The 23,100-nt window shown below is 50.0% G+C and overlaps 1 protein-coding gene across 1 annotated transcript in view; it reads right to left on the bottom strand.

Annotated features, from left to right (window-relative positions):
• RIPK2 (receptor interacting serine/threonine kinase 2) overlaps positions 1–11,851 on the bottom strand; it is a 57,409-nt gene extending 45,558 nt beyond the window's left edge. The window contains exons 1-2 of the mRNA XM_029063883.2: positions 11,584–11,851; positions 30–183 (exon numbers count right to left, since the gene is read on the bottom strand). Coding sequence (XP_028919716.1) covers positions 30–183; positions 11,584–11,801 — 372 coding nt within the window. The 5' untranslated portion in view covers positions 11,802–11,851. The remainder of the gene's footprint in view (positions 1–29; positions 184–11,583) is intronic.
• Between the last annotated feature and the right edge of the window lie 11,249 nt (positions 11,852–23,100).

Here is a 23,100-nt window from a genome sequence, read left to right as displayed (position 1 = left end):
AAAGACGACAGAAGATACAGTGTACTTACCCCTTGCAAAAGTTGATTCAATGATCCGTTGGTCATGTATTCCGTAACTATTCCCAAAAATTCAGGCTCATTGCAGATACCCAAAATTGGAAGAATATAACTAAATCTAGCTTTATGTAAAATTTCAGCTTCTCGTAAGACATTTCTTCTTTCACTGTCAGGAGAAAAAAAAATACATTAGGACATATAATTATCAATTGAAAAGAAATGACTAATTTCCAAGTTAAACTGTTACCAATCAAATGATTTAATTAAAACAACGATTTCAAAAATAGAGCAGCTCATACAGAACTCCTTTAATATGAGTAAGAAGAGGCCCATAAGAGGCTTTAATTTGCCCACATTTCTAAGGATATATATATATACCTCCCGGAGCATAGTGGGTGAACCAAATGTGTGGTGAGCTTGAAAGCATAAACTAGAAGTAGTGGCTATTTCTGCGTATTAAGCAGTTTTACCCCATTCGATTCCATCCACTTTGGACTCATAAAAGAACTAAATTAATCTCAAAAACAGAAGCGAGCCACGTGCGTCGTGTATCTGGGCACTGAAGCCGAACACTGAGAAGAATTCCGCTGAGAGATGGTGGGATGAGCCCTGTTTTAGTTCCCCAGTCGAGGAAACGGGCCTGTATCACCCCCAGAGGCAGATCAGACTCAAAACCCTCACGGGCTTCCGAACCGGGGCTTCCTGAGGCATCGGCCAAACTGAGGGTGACTTGGGGCTGGTCCAGACAGGATTGTCCCAGCCCAAACCTGCCCACCAGGACTGAGCCAGAATCACACTGGCCTGAGGCTGGGGGAGTGATGAAGTCATGTTTGCCCGGGCATCTTCCTCAGTGAATCCCTTCTAATGCCGAGGGAGAGGGCAGGGCCAAGGGTTGAAATGACAGGGGAAGGTGGCTCCCGAGGGTGGCCATAGCAACTCCTACTAAGTGAGAAGCAATCCTGGGTCCAGTTTTGGGATTAGAATCTCTACCACTCCTTTCCCTCCTCTCAATCCATTCTTTCCCCCTATTCCACGAAGAGTAGGCTCTATGCTCTGGGGAAGGGGTAGGGCTGGAATCCTCTCCCTAGGATGGTTCATCTTTAAGAATGATTAATCAAAACAAAACAGAGAGATTAGAAATAGGTCTTATTCTGTCCCTGAAAAAGCCAACATTTACAATGACAAGAAAAAAAGGTAGTTTGAAAAGCATTTATCAATTGCATGGGAGAAGAGCTATTTACCAAACCAGGGCAACACCGAGATTTAAAAACTATTTTTTCCCTAATAACATGGCATTTTCCTTGATCCCTCTCTCCTTTTCAACCCCTATATTCAGTTTTTCCTTCCTGACATTTCCAGAATCTCCCCTTCCTCTTCATCCAGCCGGCTACCACAACAGTTTCACTCATGAACCAGTACAGAGCTATACTGCATCAACTTATTCCCTGATCTCCCTGATTCCGGTCTCCACACTCCCCACCTGCCCAATTATCTCCTCATCAAGCAGAAACTACTGACCATTCTTTCTAGGACCTTAAATCAGCTCTCTCGATCAATCAATGGCATTTCTTGAAGGCTTCTTTTCTATAAAATACTGTACTTACGACCTTGGGAGAGTACAATACAATTGATAGGCACTACTCCTGCTCTCAAGGAGCTTACAGTCTAATGGGGGAAACAGGAATTATTAAGAATGCAAATAATAATAATAATAATTATGGTACTTGTTAAGCACTTACTATGAGCCAAGCAGTGTTCTAAGCACTGGGGTAGATACCAGTTAATCAGGTTGGACACAGTCCCTGTCCGAAAGGGAGCTCACACTCTTAAATCCCATTTTATAGATGAGGGAACCAAGGCCCAGAGAAGTGAAGTGACTTGCTCAAGGTCACAGAGTAGGTAGGTGACAGAGCCGGGATTAGAACCCAGGTCCTTATGACTTCCAGGCCCATGCTCTATCCACCAGGTCATGCTGCTGCCCTGGTAGAATAAATTACAGGTAAGGAAAGCAAATGAGTAAAAGGATCTGTACATCTCCCCCAATTGGGTAGGCCCGTCAATGGGCAGGGACTGTCTCTACCTGTTGCCGAATTGTACATTCCAAGTGCTTAGTTCAGTGCTCTGCACAGAGTATGCGCTCAATAAATACTACCGAATGAATAAGAGCTGTGGGGATGGTGGTTGGTACCTTAAGTGCATGGGAGAGGCAGTAGCAAGGGAAAAATAAAGTGTAGGGGGTGATGAAAGCTTAGTCTGGGAAGGTTTCCTGGAGGAGTTTAGGTTTCAGGAGGGCTTTGAAGATAAAGAGTGCTGGTCTGTCAGATACGAAGAGGGAGAGAGTTCTTGGCAGGAGGGAGGACGGGAGCAGGGGGATCAACGAATGGTGAGGTGAGAGTGAAGGAAAGTGTGCGGGCTGGGTCGCTGTGGGAAAGGGGCAAGGATAAGTTAAGGGGAGAGAACTGACGGAGTGCCCTGAATCCTATGGCGAGGAGTCGATGTGGAGACGGAGGGCCCGCCACCGGGGGAACTGGAGGAGTGAGGATGGAGGAGCCGCCACCGAGGGAACTGGAGGAGTGAGGACACGTGAGCAAAATGGCTGTTTTAGAAAGGCGATCTGGGTGGCAGAGTGAGGTATGCATTGGAAAAAGGAGAGGCGGCAGGCAGAGAGGTAGGTGAGAAGGCTGATGCGGTAAGTGGGACAGGATATGGCAAACCTTGATTCTATTTAGCATGATTATGTTGTCTTGTTTTTGCCCGTCTCCCTCCCTCGATTAGACTGTGAGCCCGTCATGGCAGAGACTGTCTTTATCTGTCTTTATCTGTCAATGGGCAGGGATTGTCTCTATCTGTTGCCAAACTGTACATTCCGAGCGCTTAGTTCAGTGCTCTGCACATAGTAAGCGCTCAATAAATACTACTGAATGAATGAAATATTTAACCCAGTGTCCTATCATTAGTATTGTTGGAACACTTGGGATGTAAAACACTGTACTAAGCGCTTGGAACTTATCCACTCTCTTTTCCTCAGCTCGCAGTCTTCATTCCTCTGACGTGAACCTACTCATTGTGCCTCATCCTCATCTCACCTGCCACCGAGCGCTTGCTCGAATCCTTATTATTATTATTATTATTATGGTATTTGTTAAGCATTTACTATGTGCCAAACACTGTCCTAAGCACTGGGGAAGATACAAAGTAATCAGGTTGTCCCATGTGGAGCTCACAGTCCTAATCCCCCTTTTAAAGATGGAGTAACTGAGACACAGAGAATAACAACAACAACGTTGGTATTTGTTAAGTGCTTACTATGTGCCGAGCACTGTTCTAAGCGCTGGGGGAGATACAAGGTAATCAGGTTGTCCCACATGAGGCTCACAGTTAATCCCCATTTTACAGATGAGGTAACCTCTGACTCCCAGACCCATGCTCTTTCCACTAAGCCACCCTGCTGTATGAGAGTTTATAGAATCAATTAGACATAATCCTTGCCCTCAGGATCTCACAGTCTACTGGACAAAACAGACCCTAAAATAATTACAGATAGGAGGAAGAAGTAAAAATGGGAAAGGCATGTACGTCGGTGCTTAATAGGATGTGTGTAGGGTGGTCATAAATGCTACCGGAGGGTTGTGAACACCTTAACGGTCCAGAGTGCCAAAGTGGAAGATATAACTTGGGAGTCAATCACTCGTATTTATTCAGCATTACTGTGTGCAGAGAGCACTGTACTAAGCACTTGGGAGAGGGCCGTGTAACGGAGTTGGTGGATATGTTCCCTGCCCTCAGAGAGCTTACAGTCTAGAAGGGGAGACAGCATTAAATATGAATAAATCAAGTGTGGATATGTACATAATTGCTGTGGGACTGATGGCGTGAATAAAGAGTGCAAATCCAAGGCCAAGGGCACTCGGAAGGGAGTGGGAGAAGAGGAAATGAGGAAGGCCGCCTGGAGGAGATGTGCTTTTAATAAGGCTTTGAAAGTGGGGAGGGTCATCTGTCAGGAAGATTACCAACTAATTGGAGATGGTCTCCTGAAGGAGTTACGCTTTCAAAAGGGCAGTAGGATGTCAGACGTGAAGATGGAGTTCCAAGCAGCAGGGTCCAGTGACGAGAACACGGACACGAAAGCCAGAGGACGTAGGTTCTAATCCCGGCTCCATCACTTGTCTGCTGTATAACCTTGGGCAAGTCACTTAACTTCTCTGTGCCTCAGTGACCTCAGCCCTAAAATGGGGATTAAGACTGTGAGCCCCTACCTTGTATCTACCCCAGCGCTTAGCACAGTGCTCGGCACACAGTAAGTGCTTAACAAATATCGTCATTATTATTATTATTGTAGTGCTCTGTACTCAGTATGAACTCAAAAAAACATTACTGATTGACAGAGCACCTGAGAGGACAAAGCATTATTATTCCAAATTGAAAGTTGAGGAAATTGAACCCTAGTGATATAATGGAAAAAAACTAGTCTAGTGCCAAGACAAAGTAAACACTGCCTTCTTGAAGACCTGAATGAAAGCACTCCAGGGTGAAGAATGCAGGTCGTAAATAGAAGAACAGGAACTACGGCAGGAATACTGTAGTTTCAGCGGCCTCCACCTGATCTTTCTGGACTCTTGGAGACCAGTGATTGAATATTTCTTTTTAATGTTCTTATTTGTTATGCACTTTCTACGTGCTAGGCGCTGTCTTACAGCGTGGCTCAGTGGAAAGAGCCTGGGCTTGGGAGTCAGGGGTCATGGGTTCGAATCCCCGCTCTGCCCCTTGTCAGCTGTGTGACTCTGGGCAAGTCACTTCACTTCTCTGTGCCTCAGTTCCCTCATCTGTAAAATGGGGGTGAAGACTGTGAGCCTCACGTGGGACAACCTCATTCCCCTGTAGCTACCCCAGCGCTTAGAACAGTGCTCTGCACGGAGTAAGCGCTTAACAAATACTAACATTATTATTACGTGCCGGAGTGGAGTCAAGATGATCAGGCAGTCCACGTCCCATACGGGGTTCATAGTCTTCATCCCCATTTTACAGGTGAGGGGACTGAGGCACAAAGTGACTTGACCAAGATAACAATAATAATAATAATAATGATGTTGGTATTTGTTAAGCGCTTACTATGTGCCGAGCACTGTTCTAAGCGCTGGGGTAGACACAGAGGAATCAGGTTGTCCCACGTGGGGCTCACAGTTTCAATCCCCGTTTTCCAGATGAGGTCACCGTGGCAATGAGAAGTGAAGTGACTCGCCCACAGTCACCCAGCTGACAAGTGGCCGAGCCGGGATTCGAACCCATGACCTCTGACTCCAAAGCCCGGGCTCTTTCCACTGAGCCGCGCCGCTTCCCGTATAGCGGGACTAGGCGGTCAACACTAGTTTGAGAAGCAGCATGGCTCGGTGGAAAGAGCACGGGCTTTGGAGTCAGAGGTCATGAGTTCGAATCCCAGCTCTGCCACTTGTCAGCTGTGTGACTGTGGGCGAGTCACTTCACTTCTCTGTGCCTCAGTTCCCTCATCTGTCAAATGGGGATTAAGACTGCGAGCCCCACGTGGGACGACCTGATTCCCCTGTGTCTACCCCAGCGCTTAGAACAGTGCTCTGCACATAGTAAGCGCTTAACAAATACCAACATCATCACCATTCCCGGCCAAGATCACACAGCAGGCCAACGGCGGAGCCAGGATCAGAACCCAAGTCCTTCTGACGCCCAGGCCCGTGCCCTCTCCACCAGGGTCATGCTGCTTCTCAAGCTAGTGTTGACCGCCTATTCCCCACGGTGAAGATATTGAGATAGTAACCATTAGCACTGGGATTGCCCTTCTCAGGATGGCACCTGGAGAGTTTCCAGTCCTCTACCAGTCTCGGCTACGGGAGGGAGAGTCAAGCAGAGGCCTGTCCATTCCATTCCATTCCCAGCTTGGCCAGTGGCCAGAGAGTGGAAGGCAACCTGCTACAATTCAGAGCTCACCCGCGCTGGGCAGCAGTGGCGCGGGAGAAAGTCGAGGGCGGAGACTCAAATTTACTGCACGGAGCAGCGTGGCTCAGTGGCAAGAGCACGGGCTTGGGAGTCAGAGGTCATGGGTTCGAATCCCGGCTCGGCCACTTGTCAGCTGGGTGACTGTGGGCAAGTCACTTCACTTCTCTGGGCCTCAGTTCCCTCATCTGTAAAATGGGGATGAAGACCGGGAGCCCCACGTGGGACAACCTGATTCCCCTGTGTCTACCCCAGCGCTTAGAACAGTGCTCTGCACATAGTAAGCGCTTAACAAATACCAACATTATTATTATTATTATTATTAAACCGCTTCTGTCTTTTTACCGAGGAAACTCGGCGGACACCAGACCGATTGCAGATGGCGAGTGGGACATTCCGGGAGAGACGTGGCCATGGAGTCGCTGTGGGTCGGGAGACGACGCGACAGCACAGAAGACAAGCAGGGGGACTGAAGACAAGAGGAGAACCTGGCACGAACTGAAACCTCGAGAGTTACCTAAAGGAGGGACCTAGTCCAGTGGGAGAAAATCTCTGTTTCGATTTTCGAGAGGCAGCGTGGCTCAGTGGAAAGAGCCCGGGCTTGGGAGTCAGAGGTCATGGGTTCGAGTCCCGGCTCTGCCCCTTGTCAGCTGGGTGACTGTGGGCAAGTCACTTCACTTCTCTGAGCCTCAGTTCCCTCATCTGTAAAATGGGGATTACCTGTGAGCCTCATGTGGGACGACCCGATTACCCTGTATCTCCCTCAAGGCTTAGAACAGTGCTCTGCACATAGTAAGCGCTTAACAAATACCAACATTATTATTATGTTTAGAGAAATCTCATCCTTTATTTTCCTGTGACTTCCCACATACTTCTAAACGTTCAAGAGCTCCCGGTGCAATGGGTGTTCAGTAAGTGTGGCTGACTCACTGATTTAAACCCAAATGATGTGCTCACAGACTTCCTAATTTGACATACAAAGGGCTAAAACGCACCTCCCACTCACCAACCACCGCCCTTGGCGGGGCACCTGCTCCTTAGAAACAAAAGGCCAATATCAACAGATGTGTGGGAAAGCACAGCCCGTGTTCTGTGACCCTGAACCCTAGCAGATAATAACAACCATTTTGGTCTTTCTTAAGCACTTACTATGTGCAGAGCACTGTTCTAAGCGCTGGGGGTGGACACCGGGGAATCGGGTTGTCCCACTTGGGGCTCACAGTCTCAATCCCCATTTTCCAGATGAGGTCACTGAGGCCCTGAGAAGTGAAGTGACTTGCCCACAGTCACACAGCTGCCGAGTGGCAGAGCCGGGATTCGAACCCATGACCTACGACTCCCAAGATCACGAGTAGAAGGCAAAACCCCAGTGATGCTGAAACATCGCCGGCCGTAAGGACCGCAGCCTGGCAAGCTCTCGTCAACCTCCCCTCCAAATGACCAGATCTTCAGACCGCTCGGGGAGACAATGTTCGGTGAAGGGGAGGGGGCCGGGACAGACCGGGAGCACATTGTGGGCAGCAATGTGTCTGTCTGTTGTGCTATTGTACTTCCCCAAGCGCTTAGTACGGCGCTTTGCACACAGTAAGCGATCAAAACTATGACTGAATGACAGATTGCAAATGGCATATGATAATAATAATAATAATGATAGTCTTTATTAAGCACTTACTATGCACCAGGCGCTGTATTAAGCGCTAGGGTGGACACATGCAAATCGAGTTGGACACAGTCCCGGTCCCCCACGAGGCTTATTATCTCAATCCTCATTTTACAGAGGATGTAACTGAGGCACAGAGAATGACTTGCCCAAGGTCACACAGCAGACAAGTGGCGGAGCCGGAATTAGAACCCATGACCTTCTGACGCCCAGGCTCGGGCTCTATAGTGAAGCGCTGGGAGACTTCAAAAGGACCCCTGTCTTCACCATATAATAATAATAATGATAATTATGGTATTTAAGTGCTTATTATTCATTCAGTAGCATTTATTGAGTGCTGTGTGCAGAGCACTGTACTAAGCACTTGGGAAAATACAATACAAGAACACAATCCACAGTTGGCAACAGAGATAAAGATCCATAGTACTCTATATTCCTCACTCTCCTAAATACCTGAAAACAAAAGCAGAGTTCCTCTAATTTAGTAAGCAGACACTTAATTTTCCCACTCACATAACACGCGCCCGGCTTAGGGGAAAGAGGCCGGGCTTGGGAGTCAGAGGTCGCGGGTTCTAATCCCGGCTCCGCCACCTGTCAGCTGTGTGACTGTGGGCAAGTCACTTCACTTCCCTGTGGCTCAGTGACCTCATCTGCAAAACGGAAGATTACGACCGCGAGCCCCACGGGGGACGATCTGACGACCCTGTACCTATCCCGGCGCTCAGGACGGCGCTGGGCGCCTAGTAAGCGCTTTAACAGACACCATCATCCCTAGCGTTGGGGTACCCGCACGCTCATCCGGTTGGACAGAGTCCCACCTGGGGCGCCCAGTCTTCACCCCGTTTTGTTTCTTTTTACAGATGAAGGAGCCGAGGCCCAGCTGTCCCAGGCCACCGGGCAGACCCGTGTCAGGATTAGAACCCAGGTCCTGCCGAGCGGGAGCCGTAGCCACCGAGCCGGGCCGCTTCGCCGCCTCGGGGCGGTTTTCATGGCACGTGCGTCCTACGGAGCTGGGCACCTCGAGGCCGGGGGGGGGGGCGGGGGGGAGTCCGAGCCGGTGGTGACCGGCCACGGGGTTCATTCAATAGTATTTATTCAATAGTATTTATTGAGCTCCGGAGGGGAGAGTCCCCGTCTCTTTCTTCCGCTTTCGTTTTCCCTTTCTGGAGCGTTGGAGAACAGGCATCCTCCTGTTGACGTCCGCCTACTTCTCGTCTTCCGTGTCGCCGTCCGTCTCCCCCTTCTAGACCGGGGGCTCGTCGGGCGGGGACGGTCTCCATCTCTTGCCGGATTGGACCTTCCAATCCAGCGCTCTGCACACAGTCAGCGCTCAATCAATACCGTGGAATGAACCAATGAAGGGCGGAGCCCCCGCTGCCCGTTTTTGCCCGCCGGGCCGGAGAAGGGTGGCGTGTAGCCCAGCAGAGGCCCGGCGGACGGCACGGGGAGGGGAATAATAATAATAATAATAATAATAATTATGGCATCTAAGCGCTTACTATGTGCCAAGCACCGTTCTACGCGCTGGGGTAGATACAGGGGAATCGGGTTGTCCCACGTGGGGCTCACAGTCTTCATCCCCCTTTTCCAGATGAGGTCACTGAGGCACAGAGAAGTGAAGTGACTTGCCCACAGTCACCCAGCTGACTCAGAGAAGCAGCGTGGCTCAGTGGGAAGGGCCCGGGCTTGGGAGTCAGAAGTCATGGGTTCGACTCCCGGCTCTGCCCCTCTGTCAGCTGTGTGACTGTGGGCCAGGCACTTGGCTTCTCTGTGCCTCGGTTCCCTCATCTGTAAAATGGGGATTAACTGGGAGCCCCACGTGGGACCACCTGATGACCCTGTCTCTCCCCCAGCGCTTAGCACAGTGCTCTGCACATAGTGAGCGGCTTCACAAATACCAATATTATTATTATATTATTACACGAGGTCATCAGGTTGTCCCACGTGGGGCTCGCAGTCTTCATCCCCGTTTTTACAGACGAGGTCACCGAGGCCCAGGGAAGCGAAGTGACTCGCCCAAAGTCACCCAGCTGGCAAGCGGCGGGGCGGGGATTAGAACCCACGACTCCCCAGCTTGGGCTCTTTCCACTAGGCCACGCTGCCTCTCCCAGGATAACAACGACGTTGGTATTCGTTAAGCGCTTCCTCGGTGCGGAGCACTGTGCTAAGCGCTCGGGGGAGATCCAGGGGAGTGAGGTGGTCCCACGTGAGGCTCCCAGTCTTCATCCCCATTCGACAGATGAGGGAACTGAGGCCCAGAGAAGCGAAGTGACTCGCCCACAGTCACGCAGCTGACGAGGGGCAGAGCCGGGAGTCGAACCCATGACCTCTGACTCCCAAGCCCGGGCTCTTGCCACTGAGCCACGCTGCTTCCCCTCAGCATCCTCAACATCAACTCCCAGGCTGGAAGCGACGACGACGACGACAAGACCACCACCACTCTGGCCTTCGATCGGCTGCAGCAAGCGCGACGTGGGCCGGGGCCGGGCGGACGGATGCCCGGGCCGGGCAGGGTCGGTGGGCGGGGGTGTGCGGTGGCAGCAGGGGGTCTGGGGGGCTGCGGGGGCAGGGGTCAGGGGTCAGGGGGCCTAACGAGCTTCCCACGGGTGGCCCAGGGCTGCTGGTTCTCCTCCCTCCCTCCACTTCCTTCCTTCCCCTTTTTGCCCAAGGCGGGCTCCTCTCCGGGGCAGCCGGGCAGAGGCCAAGGGGCAGGAGGTAGAGGGAGAGGGGCAGCGGGCAAAGGGAAAGGGGTGGGTGGCGGAGGGCAGTGGGAAAGGGGCAGGAGGCAAAGGGAAAGGGGTGGGTGGCGGAGGGCAGGGGACAAGGGGCAGGAGGCAAAGGGAAAGGGGTGGGTGGCGGAGGGCAGGGGGAGGTGGTAGGGGAAAAGGGGAAGGGGGCAAAGGGAAAGGGGTAGGTGTCAGGGGGCAGGGGGCAGAGGGAAAGGGGAAGGGGGCAAAGGGAAGGGGTAGGTTTCCGAGGGAAAGAGGCAGGGGGGAAAGGGAAAGGGGTGAGAAGCAGCGTGGCTCAGTGGAAAGAGCCCGGGCTTTGGAGTCACGGCTCATGAGTTCGAATCCCAGCTCTGCCACTTGTCGGCTGGGTGACTGTGGGCGAGTCGCTTCACTTCTCTGTGCCTCAGTTCCCTCATCTGTAAAATGGGGATGAAGACTGTGAGCCCCACGTGGGACAACCTGATTCCCCTATGTCTACCCCAGCGCTTAGAACAGTGCTGGGCACATAGTAAGCGCTTAACAAATACCAACATTATTATTATTATTATTAGAGGAAGAGGGGAAGGGGGTAAAGGGAAAGGGGTAAGTGTCGGAGGGCAGGGGGCAGAGGGAAGGGGGTAGGGGGCAGAGGGAAAGGGCTAGCTGGTAGAGGGCGGTGAGCAAAAGGAAAGGGGTAGGTGAAAGGGGCAGTTGTCAGAGGGCAGGGGGCAAGGGGCAGGAGGCAGAAGGAAAGGGGCAGGGGGCAGAGGGAAAGGGGTAGGTGGCAGGGGGCAGGGGGAAAGGGGCAGGGGGCAAGGGGCAGGGCGCAGAGGGAAAGGGGTAGGTGGCAGGGGGCAGCGGGCCAAGGAAAAGGGGCAGGAGGCAGAGGGCAAAAGGAAAGGGGCAAAGTGGCAGAGGGCAGGGGGCAAGGGGCAGGAGGCAGAAGGAAAGGGGCAGGGGGCAGAGGGAAAGGGGCAAAGTGGCAGAGGGCAGGGGGTAGAGGGAAAGGGGAAGGAGGCAAAGGGAAAGGGGGAAGGGTCAGAGGGCGGGGAGCGAGAGACAGAGGAAAGGGGGCAAGAGGCAGGAGGCAGAGGGAAGGGGTAGGTTTCCGAGGGAAAGAGGCAGGGGGGAAAGGGAAAGGGGGAGGTGTCGGGGGGCGGGGGGCGGGGGGCAGGGGGCAGGGGGCAGGGGGCGAGGCAGGAGGAGCGGGGGCCCGGGGGTCGGGGCGCGGTACCTGTCGGTGATGGGGTCCCTTAGGGTGAGGTACTTGACGGCGAGGCGGACGCGCCAGTCCGCGTGCCGGGCGGCCGACACGGTGCCGTAGGCGCCCCGGCTGAGGTAGCAGACGTCGGTCAGCTTGGACGAGGGGATGGCGGGCAGAAAACTGCTCAGCCGGGGGGCGGCGCTCGAGCTCCCCCCCACGACGCCCCCGCCCGCAGCCGCCCCGTTCATCGTCCGCAGGGCCCCGCCGCCCCCGCCCACACCCCGACAACGCTTGCGGACCGACCGACCCACCGACCGACCGACCGACCCACCGACCGACCGACCGACGGACGGGAGGCCACGCCCCTCGCCCGCTCCGCCAATCACCGCCCTCCCACCACGAGCCACGCCCCCCTTCCCCTCCGCCAGTCACGCCCTTCCTGCCTAGGCCTCGCCCCCTCCCCCCTCCGCCCATCGCGCTCTCCCACCGCAGGCCACGCCCCCTGGCCCTCCGCCAATCAATCACCGCCCTCCCACCACAGGCCAAGCCTCCCTCCCCCGCGGGCCCCGCCCCCCCGCCCGCTCCGCCCATCGCGCTCTCCCACCACGAGCCACGTCCCCTTCCCCATCGCCAATCGCGCCACCCGAACAGGACACGCCCCCTCCCCCCTCCGCCAGTCATGCCCTCCATGAATAGGCCACGCCCCCTCTCCCTCCGCCAATCACGGCCCTCCCGACGCGGGCCCCTCCCCCTTTTCCCATCGCCGGTCCCGCCCTCCCAACACACACCACGCCCCCTTCCCCTCCGCCAATCGCTTCCATCCACCGCAGGCCACGCCCCCTTTCCCTCCGCCAATCACTTTCATCCAGCACAGGCCACGCCCCCTTTCCCTCCGCCAATCACATCCATCACGGGCCACGCCCCCTTCCCCCATCGCCAATCACTTCCATCCACCACAGACCACGCCCCTTCCCTATCACCAATCCCGCCCTCCCAACACAGGCCACGCCCCCTCCACGGTCCGCCAATCACGCCCTCCCTTTGGCTGGCCACGCCCCCTTCCCGCCCCTATGCCTCCGCCCGCCCACCCCCTCCCGTCATTCATTCATTCATTCATTCATTCATTCATTCATTCATTCATTCATTCAAAATGATGGCATTTGTTAAGCGCTTACTAAGTGCCAAGCACTGTTCTAAACGCTGGGGAGGATACAAGGTAATCAGGTAGTCCCACACAGGACTCACAGTCTTTTATCCCCATTTTCCAGATGAGGTAACTGAGGCCCAGAGAAGTGAAGTGACTTGCCCACGGTCGCACAGCTGACAAGTGACAGAGCTGGGATTTGAACCCATGACCTCTGACTCCCAAGCCCGGGCTCTTGCCACTGAGCCACGTATTTGTTAAGCACTTACTATGTGCAGAGCACTGTTCTAAGCGCGGTCCTAAGGTAGATACAGGGTCATCAGGTTGTCCCAAGTGAGGCTTATAGAAGCAGCGTGGCTCAGTGAAATGACCCCAGGCTGGGGAGCCAGAGGTCATGGGTTCGAATGCCGGCTGTGCCCCTTGTCAGCTGCGTGACTGTGGGCAAGTCACTTCGCTTCTCTGGGCCTCAGTGACCTCATCTGGAAAATGGGGATGAAGACTGTGAGCCCCACGTGGGACAACCTGATGACCCTGTATCTACCTTAGGACCGCGCTTAGAACAGTGCTCTGCACATAGTAAGCGCTTAACAAATACCAACTTTTTTTAACCCCCATTTTACAGATGAGGGAACTGAGGCACAGAAAAGTGAAGTGACTTGACCACAGTCACACAGCTGACAAGGGGCAGAGTCGGGATTTGAACCCACCGCCTTTGACTCCCAAGCCCGGGCTCTTTCCCCTGAGCCACGCTGCTTCGCTGGGGTTCGCCATCTCATTTTACAGATGAAGTAACTGAGGCACTGAGCAGTGCAGTGACTTGCCCGCAGTCTCCTAGCAGACAAGAGGCAGAGCTGAGATTTGAACCCATGACCTCTGACTCCCAAGCCCGGGCTCTATCCATTAGGTCACGCCGCTTCCCATTCCGTCATCTCCTTCCCCCAAGATGCCATCCCGTTCCCTTCCCACCGCTTTCACCCGCCTGCTGCCCTGTGTGCCGCCCGGAGCCCGGGCTTGGGAGTCAGAGGTCATGGGTTCGAATCCCGGCTCCGCCACCTGTCAGCTGTGTGACTGTGGGCAAGTCACTTCACTTCCCTGTGCCTCAGTGACCTCATCTGGAAAATGGGGATGAAGACTGTGAGCCCCATGCGGGACAACCTGATGACCCTGTAGCTACCCCAGCACTTAAACCAGTGCTCTGCACATAGCGCTTAACAAATACCAACATTATTATTATTATTATTTTAAAATTGTCAATGAGGTTTGTAGCACTAATTTCCTTTAAGAATGTTTTTTTGCACCCTATCCTACTATTCCATAGGCAGCGACCTATCTGCTTTTTCTAGAACAGGAATTGTCCCCAAATGGGACGGAGATGTTGGGGTCGTGGACTCAGTGTTCTTTTCAATCAATGTGTGGGGCAGTCGATGCGGGTCATCACCAGGAAAAGGAGAGAAATCCTCAGTCCCGCCACTAAGGAAATCTTGGTGCAGCCACTCGGGGAAAACGGCATGCCACCAGGAGCTTGGGGATGCTTCGGGGGCTTCCCTTTGGCCTCAGGAGCCACCCCATCTCCCCACCGTCACCCTAGGAGTTCACTGAGGGTCTGTAAGAGAAGGAGATCCAGGAGAAGTGGAGCCACTTCAATATTTGAGAAGAAACACGGGTACGGGGGAGAACTGAGCATGGCTCAGTGGAAAAGAGCCTGGGCTTCGGAGTCAGAGGTCATGAGTTCGACTCCCGGCTCTGCCACTTGTCAGCTGTGTGGCTGTGGACTTCACTTCTCTGTGCCTCAGTTACCTCATCTGTAAAATGGGGATTAACCGTGAGCCTCAGGTGGGACAACCTGATTCCCCTGTAGCTACCCCAGCGCTTAGAACAGCGCTCGGCACGTAGTAAGCGCTTAACCAATACCAACATTATTAATTGAGAAGAAGCACGGCCTGGTGGATCGAGCCAGGGCCTGGGAGTCAGAAGGACCTGGGTTCTAGTTCCGACTCCACCATTTGTCTGCTGTTGGGACTTGGGGTAAGTCACTTCCCTGTGCCTCGGTTATTACATCTGCAAAAATGAGGATTAAGACTGTGAGCCCCATGTGAGATTTGGACTGTGTTCAACCTGATTAAGTTTGTATCTACCCAGCACTTAAAATACAGTGCTTGGCACATAATAATAACAATAAGGGTATTTGTTAAGTGCTTACTATGTGCAAAGCACTTTTCTAAGCACGGGGGTTGATACAAGGTAATGAGGTTGTCCCACGTGGGGCTCACAGTCTTAATCCCCATTTTACAGATGGGGTAACTAAGGTGCAGAGAAGTTAAAAATAATTATAATGTTGGTATTTGTTAAGTGCTTACTATGTGCAGAGCACTGTTCTAAGCGCTGGGGTAGATCCAGGGTCATAAAATTGTCCCACCTGAGGCTCACAGTTGTAATCCCCCTTTTACAGATGAGGTAACTGAGGCACAGAGAAGTTAAGTGACTTGCCCACAGTCACACAGCTGACAAGTGACGGGGCCGGGATTAGAACCCATGACCTCTGACTCCCCAGCCCGTGCTCTTTCCACTGAGCCACGCTGCTTCTCATCGTAAGGGCTTAACAAAAATACCATTAAAAAACAAATTGAGAACTGTAGCAAATAATGCTCTTGAAATAATGTCTATGAAACCACAAAGAGGAAATCTTTTGCATTTATTTTATCAGTGCCACCTGATATAAGGGAAGTTGGAAAACTTCCTTTTCTTCTGACAAACAAAAACTTACCCAAAATGAGATAAATTCTGTTGACTAAAACAAATGTCTTTTATTTCTGTTCACTTAAACGAATGTCTTTTATTTCTACAGGAAGGAGAGAAAGGTTGGCAGTTTTCTTTAAAAGTTCCCTAATAGCACTGTAGTCTTTTCAAAGGATTAGCTAATTTTATTCTTCTCTGGATTTCAGTTTCATTTCTGTGCCTCCCAGCAGAGAAATTCAACAACAAAGAGGGTATTTCCCAGCTCTCAGGTATTACCCTGGGGAAAAATTGATTATTCAATGGTAAATTCATTTTTCCCCAGGGCAACCATTGAGATATATTTACGACTGTAATTTCTGTGGGGGAAATTCTAATCCTTTTTCCTATGTTACTGGGCAGAATTCCAAAGCTGTGGCAAGACAATGTGGCTGATAGTGGGCTTCCAAATTTAAATAAGCTCTTCCTGAGGATAAGGACGTTTTCAACTTGGTGTGCTATTTTTTCATTATTCAGAACTTCATTTCCTTGGTTATGTTGCTTCAAGAAGTTCACCAAAGCCGTTACACATTAAATAAGTTTCCCACATCTGCTACATGTAAAGTATGACTGTCTCTCAATTTGAAGCTTCCTCCCCACTCAAGTCTGTCAAACGGTATCCTTCAAAGCCCAGATTCATTCATTCAATAGTATTTATTGAGCGCTTACTACGTGCAGAGCACTGTACTAAGCAGATACTACCTCTTCTAGAAAGTATTTCCTGACCAATCTCTCCTTCCTGATCAAACAACACTTCTCATAGTACTTGTTAAGTGCTTTCTATTGACCAAGGATTGTGCTAAGAGCTGGGTTAGATGCAAGATAATCAGGTTGGACACAGTCCCTGCCTCACATGGGACTCACAGTCCAGGTAGGAGGGAGAACTGCACGGCCTAGTGGAAAGAGCACAGGCCTGGAAGTCAGAGGACCTGGCTTCTAATTCCGGTTCTGCCAACTGTCTGCTCTGTGACCTTGGGCAAGTCACCTAACTTCTCTGTGCCTCAGTTTCCTCAACTGTAAAATGGAAATTCCGTGCCCAGTCCCCCTCCTACTTAGACTATGAGCCCCATGTGGGACCGAGACTATGTTTAATCTGATTAGCTTGCTTCTATCCAGCACTTAGAACAGTGCTTGACACATAGTAAATGCTTAACAAATACCATACTCATAATAAGAACAGGTATTGAACCCCCATTTTACAGATGATGAAACTGAGACACAGAGAAGTTAGTTGTCATGCCCAACGACATTCCGCAAGTGTGTGGAAGAGTCAGGTTTAGAATCCAGGTCCTCTGATTCCCCGGGCCCAGGCCCAGGCCCAGGCTCTTCCTAGTAGCTTCTCTGGCATCCCATTTCCTCCCTTTGACACTTAGGTGTATATTGTTACTGTATTTAACTTAGTTTTGTATACATTTTTTTCTGCTTTTGTTCTTACTAGTGAAACCTCTGGTTTCCTATTTTTCCCTCCGTTCTGTGTATTCTATGTGTATCTTCTCCCCTCTCCCTTTAGATTTTTAGCTCCTAGAGGTCAGCAGTAACACCTTCTGCTTTTCTCACAGGCTACAAAATGCCTATTACAGAATCGTGAACCCAGAAGATACTCAACAATTAATACTGATAATATATTGCATTTCTCATTAATCTCTTTTCAGATCATTTTACAGATTAGTAGACAGTCTGAAGCACTGTTGTCTAGTGGATAGATCATGGGCCTGGAAGTCAGAAGGACCTGGATATTAATTCTGGCTCTGCCTAAAGCCTGCTGTGAGACCTTTTTCTGGATGTTTCCCCAAGCATGGATGCAGTACTTTGTACACTCTCTAATTCTCTCTCTCTCTCTGTCCCCCCCACCCCACCCCACCCCCAATATGTGTGTGTGTACCCCTGAGTGCAGGATCTAATTTATTGTATTCTTCCAAGTGCTCTCTATTCAGAAAGCTAAAGAAATGCCACTGTTGAATACACATAAATAACTATATATAAGAAGAATAATGATATTTGTTCAGTGTTTCCTACAGGTCAACCACTGCTCTAAGTGCTGCTGATCAGGTGGGACACAGTTTCTCTCTCTTTCTCTTTCTCCCCCAGGCACTATTCTCTAGGTCACTCTGCTTCTCTGAGTGCCCACAGTCTGCTAGACACCAACCAGAAAGCAACTAGTGCCCAGTTTCTGCCTTTTAGAAACTTCCACAAAGATGAGCATTTGCTGGAGAGAGAGGTTTGAGGACAGGCCGGGCATTATATGGCCTATTAACATATAGTTTGCAACACTGATTTACCAGGTGAATTAATAATTTGTACAAAGGAGAGTGACCGAACAAGTTTAAAGGTGATAGTCCATGCCAGATTCAGTGTTGGTTTAATGTTTCTGCCAGGCCTGCTGTGACTTGTTCTTGCCTATGCAGTCTGTGTAAGACTTTGGCTTTCTTAGGAAGAACTCAGCCCTATGGACATCATAAAGAAACATTGTGTTTGTCCGAGGTAGTAATATTGTGTTTGAGAAATGTTTTTTGGAGACCAAAACTTGTATTTTGTCAGATTTACAATCCTCTCATTAACCTTCTTCTTTTTTCTCCATGGTACTAAGTGGAAAGGCTTTGAAACTGTTCTCCACATTTTCTCCAATGCATTGAGACAGTCTTTTTACAATTTATTATTTTTTTCTTGTTTTTTAGTGTTCATTAACTGCTTATTATGTGCCAGGTATTGTACTAAGTGCTGGGGTAGATACAAGGTTGTCAGTCTGGACACAGTCCTTAGCTCACGTGGGGCTGAATGTCTTAATTCTCATTTTACAGATGAGATAACAGGCACAGAGAAGCCAAGTGGCTTGTCCAAGGTCTCACAGCAGACTTTGGGTGGAGAAGGATTAGAATCCAGGCCCTTCTGGCTCCCAGGGCTGTGTTTTATCCACTAGGCCACACTGCTTCCCAGTTATTATTATTAATAACAATAATAATAATATTTGTGGTATCTGTTAAGCACTTACTATGTACTAGGCACTATTCTAAGCACCGGAGTAGATAAAAGATAATCAGGTTGGACACAGTCCTTATCCCACATGGGGCTGACAGTCTTAATCCTTACTTTACAGATGAGGTAACTGAGGCCCAGAGAAGGCAAGTGACTTGACCAAGGTCTCACAGCAGGCTTTAGGCAGAGCCAGAATTAATATCCAGGTCCTTCTGACTTCCAGGCCCATGATCTATCCACTAGACAACAGTGCTTCAGACTGTCTACTAATCTGTCTTTTGCCTCATTGTCTCCTCTTAGACCATGCTAGGAGAGCAAACCCATCCCCTTTCGGGGCTAGGTAGGGATCCTATCTTTGACCACTTCAGGACTCTTCCCAAGTACTTTATATGGTGCTTCACACTCAGCAGGAGTTCAGTAAACCCTACACTGATTGAGCATTTGGTGGGCAATAATAATAATAATAACTGTGGTATTTGTTAAGCACTTACTATGTGCCAGGCACTGTACTTTTAAGCTCTGAAGTAGATATGTTCTTGTCTGTCCATCTCCCCCGATTATCCTGTAAGCCCGTCAAACGGCAGGGACTGTCTCTATCTGTTGCCGACTTGTTCATCCCAAGCGCTTAGTACAGTGCTCTGCACATAGTAAGCGCTCAATAAATACTATTGAATGAATGAATGAATCGGGTTGGACACAGTCACTGTCTCATGTAGGGCTCACAGTCTTTATCCCCATTTTACAGATGAGGTAATTGAGGCCCAGAGAAGTGAAATGACTTGTCCAAAGTCACACAGCAGACAAGTGGCAGAGTTGGCACTAGAACCCAGGTCCTTCTGACTCCCAAGCCCTTGCTCTATCCTCTAGACCATGCTGCTTCTCAAGAGAGGAAAGCCACACAGCTGGAGCCTCCCGAAGACTAGGCGTGTTGGGGTCTTGGCAAGCTCCCCGTTTCTGCAACAGCCTCGTGGCTTCCCACTGGACCTTGGAACTGTTCAATAATAATGCCAGTGATCATCGTCATCATCATCATCATAATCTAATCCTAGCTCTGTCACTTGCATGCTACGTGACTTTGGGCCAGTCACTTCACTTCTCTGTGCCTCAGTTCCCTCATCTGTAAAATGCAGATAGAGACCGTGAGCTTTGTGTAGGATGGGGACTGTGTGCAATCCGATTTGCTTGTATCCACCCCAGCGCTTAGTACAGTGCTTGGTACATAGTAAGTGTTTAATAAATTCCACAATTATTATTATTATCATCATCATCATCCTAATAAGAATAATTGAGGTATTTATTAAGCCCTTACTGTGTGCCAGCACTGTACTAAATGCCGAGGTAGACACAACATAATTAGGTCAGTCCCAATCTCTGTCTTTCTCAGAGCTCCCATTCTAAGTGGGAGGGAGAAAAGGTATTTCATCCCCATTTTACAGATGGTTTTACTAATTCTAGCCACTGTAGGGATTGCCATGGCTAAGGAGGTATGTGGAATGCTGTAGTTTCCTATGCTCTTTATATACGAGGAAATAATCTAAATCTAAGAGGGAAAGGAGGAGGAGTCTGCTTTCTTCTCATTCGTCAATGCCGCTTTTGCACCATTCCACCTCCCCCATCCTCCTATTTCCCTTCCTTTGAAGCCCATAGCATCCGCCTCTGCCACACTCCAGTACCTAGTCAAGGCCATCTGCCACATCCAGACTCCATCTTCAACTTTCTGAACTATTTCGATTCCCTTTCTCACATTCCTCCTCTTTCTCTATCCCTATGCTGACACTTGGGGACTTTAATATCCATGTGGATGTTCTTGATGACCCTTCCGCTGCCCAATTCCTATAACTTCTCTCCACTGACATGCTATTCTCCACTTCACACACTTACCAACTTGGGCACATACCCAATCTCATTATCTCTAGTCACTGAACAATTTCTACCTTACCAACTCTGAAATCCCTCTATCCAACACAATGCCCTCACCTGCCTTCTCTCCCCGACAACCCCTCCCCACAAATCTATTCCATTCCCCCACAGAGACCTCCAACCTTTGACCCCATCTGATTTTCTCAAGTCAATATGTCACACATAGTCTCTGTTCCCAAACTGCCTTCCCTTGACAACCAAATTGTCACCCTCAACATCACTCTCGTTACTGAACTCAACTCACTCGCTCCCCTATTCCTTTGTCAATCTCATACCACTAACACACATCCCTGGATCATCTCCACCTTCCACTCCCTTCCCTCCTGGGCACAAGCCCCAGAGTGCTGCTGGCAGAAATCCAGATATCAAGCTGGCCTCGTCCACCTCAAGTTCATCCTTGCCTGTTTTACCTCTGCCCTCTCCCTTGCCCTCTACCTCTGTCTCCCAAGCCCATTGCCCTCACCAGTTATTTCAGACATTTTAATCCCTCCTCAAATCTCCAGGTCAACCATCTTCTCCATCTCTTGCCTCCAGTGATCTGGCCACATACTTTATTGAGAAAATTGAAACCATCAGAGATGATCTCCCTAAAATCTCCCCTGCTCCTCTCCAGCTCCTCCCTTCTCCTGCCCCTTCTCCAACTCTCCCATCTTCCCCAGAGGGATCTCTAAAAGAGATTTCCTGCCTTCTTCCAAAATCCACTTCCTCCACCTGCGCCTCTGAGCCCAACCCATCTCATCTCCAACAGCGTGGCTCACTGAAAAGAGCACGGGCTTTGGAGTCAGAGGTCGTGGGTTCGAATCCCGGCTCAGCCACTTGTCAGCCGTGTGACTTTGGGCAAGTCACTTAACTTCTCGGTGCCTCAGTTCCCTCATCTGTAAAATGGGGATTAAGACTGTGAGCCCCACAATGGGACACCCTGATCACCTTGTATCCTCCCAGCACTTAGAACAGTGCTTTGCACAGAGTAAGCGCTTAACAAATACCAAAATTATTATTATTATTACCTTATCTTGGTGGGATTTGTTAAGTCCTTATGCTGTGCCAATCACTGGGGTAGATAATAATAATTCAAATAATAGTATTTGTTAAACACTTACTATGTGCCAGGCACTATACTAAGCACTGAGGAGGATACAAGCAAATCGGGTTGGACACGGTCCCTGTCCCACATGGGTCTCACATTCTCAATCCCCATTTTACAGATGATGTAACTGAGGCATAGAGAAGTGAAGTGACTTGCCCAAAGTCACACTGCAGACAAGTGGTGGAGCCAGGGTTAGAACCCATGACCTTCTGACTCCCAGCCCTGTGCTGTATTCACTATGCCATGCTGCTTCTAATACAGAACAATCAGATCATTCATTAATTCATTCATTCAATCTTACTTATTGAGCACTTATTATGTGCAAAGCACTGTACTAAGCACTTGGAATGTGCAATTCAGCAACAGATAGAGACAATCTCTGCCCAACAACGGACCCACAGTCTAAGCAGGTGCAGTTCCTGTCCCACACAAAGCTCACAGTCTGAGGAGAAGAGGGAACAGCCATTTAATCCCCACCTAACAGAAGAGGAAACTGAGGCACAGGGCAGTCAAGCAACTTGCTCCAAAACAAATGGCAAGCAAGAGACAGAGTCATGATTGGAACCCAGGTCTCCTGACTCCCTAGTGCCTGCTTTTTCTGCTATGCCATGTTACTTGATTTAGACTTGGAGGGCTGAGACAGGGTCTCATTCCTCAGAGCCTTTCCACAGAGCCCGGCTCAAGGGGCTGCACCCCCAGAGCTCAGCTCTTGAGCTCAGACCCAACGATGGGCTTTGCCCCCTTCTCCCTCACTCCTCCTTCCTTCCCCCACTGTAGGAGCGATTAAAGGCCCTATTTAAATTTAGGGGGCCTGGGGTAGTTTCAAAACAAAGAGGGTGAGAAACCAGCCCCCTTCTCCCTCACCCCACCTTCCTTCCCCCACTGTAGGAGCGATTAAAGGCCCTATTTAAATTTAGGGGACCTGGGGTAGTTTGAAAACAAAGAGGGTGAGACGCCAGCCGCCTCTCCTCGGGTCTGGCTACTTTCCCATTATCTTGGATTGTTTGATTTGTAATTTATTGTTGGCTTTTATTTCTCAATGGCATTTGTTCTGTTATTTTTTCAATGACATTTGTTAAGGATATTTCTATATGCCAGGCACTGAATTGTGTGCAGGGGTAGATACATTTTATATCTATTTTTCACACACTCCTCACATTTATATGGTGAGCTCTGTGAGGCCTAAAGATTACATCTGATCTAATCATCATGTACAGATATACCTAAGGTCACAACCACCTCTGATAGGAAATCCTCAGTATTATCTGATTCTTTATTCCAAGCTACAACCAACTCTGATACAGCCATGTCTGTTGCCTTTTTCCACATACTCTCAGCTGAAAGCAATGTGTCAATCAAGCACAGCTGATGCTTCTCTGCAAGGCTGGGTGATATTAAACAGTTAACAAGGAAGAGAGCTCAGAGTAAGCTCTGTCCTGTCTTCAGTAAGTGCTAGTTTTTTAAGGTGTTGAAGACAACACTCAGAGCAGATATTAGAAGTTTTTGAACTGGTGGTGAAGGGAGCAACTTAATTTAGAAATGGAAAATGCAGATGTTAATCATCTCTCAGAGGAATTGTCCATTGAGGACCTCACTGAACTTCCACATGTCCTTTCATCACTGCACGACAGTCAGAATGGGTAAGTGTGCT

This window comes from Ornithorhynchus anatinus, chromosome 4, assembly GCF_004115215.2.
Source record: "Ornithorhynchus anatinus isolate Pmale09 chromosome 4, mOrnAna1.pri.v4, whole genome shotgun sequence".
Classification (NCBI taxonomy): Eukaryota; Metazoa; Chordata; class Mammalia; order Monotremata; family Ornithorhynchidae; genus Ornithorhynchus; species Ornithorhynchus anatinus.
Note: the sequence above shows the minus strand (reverse complement) of the source record. Positions and strands in the feature narration are given on the sequence as shown.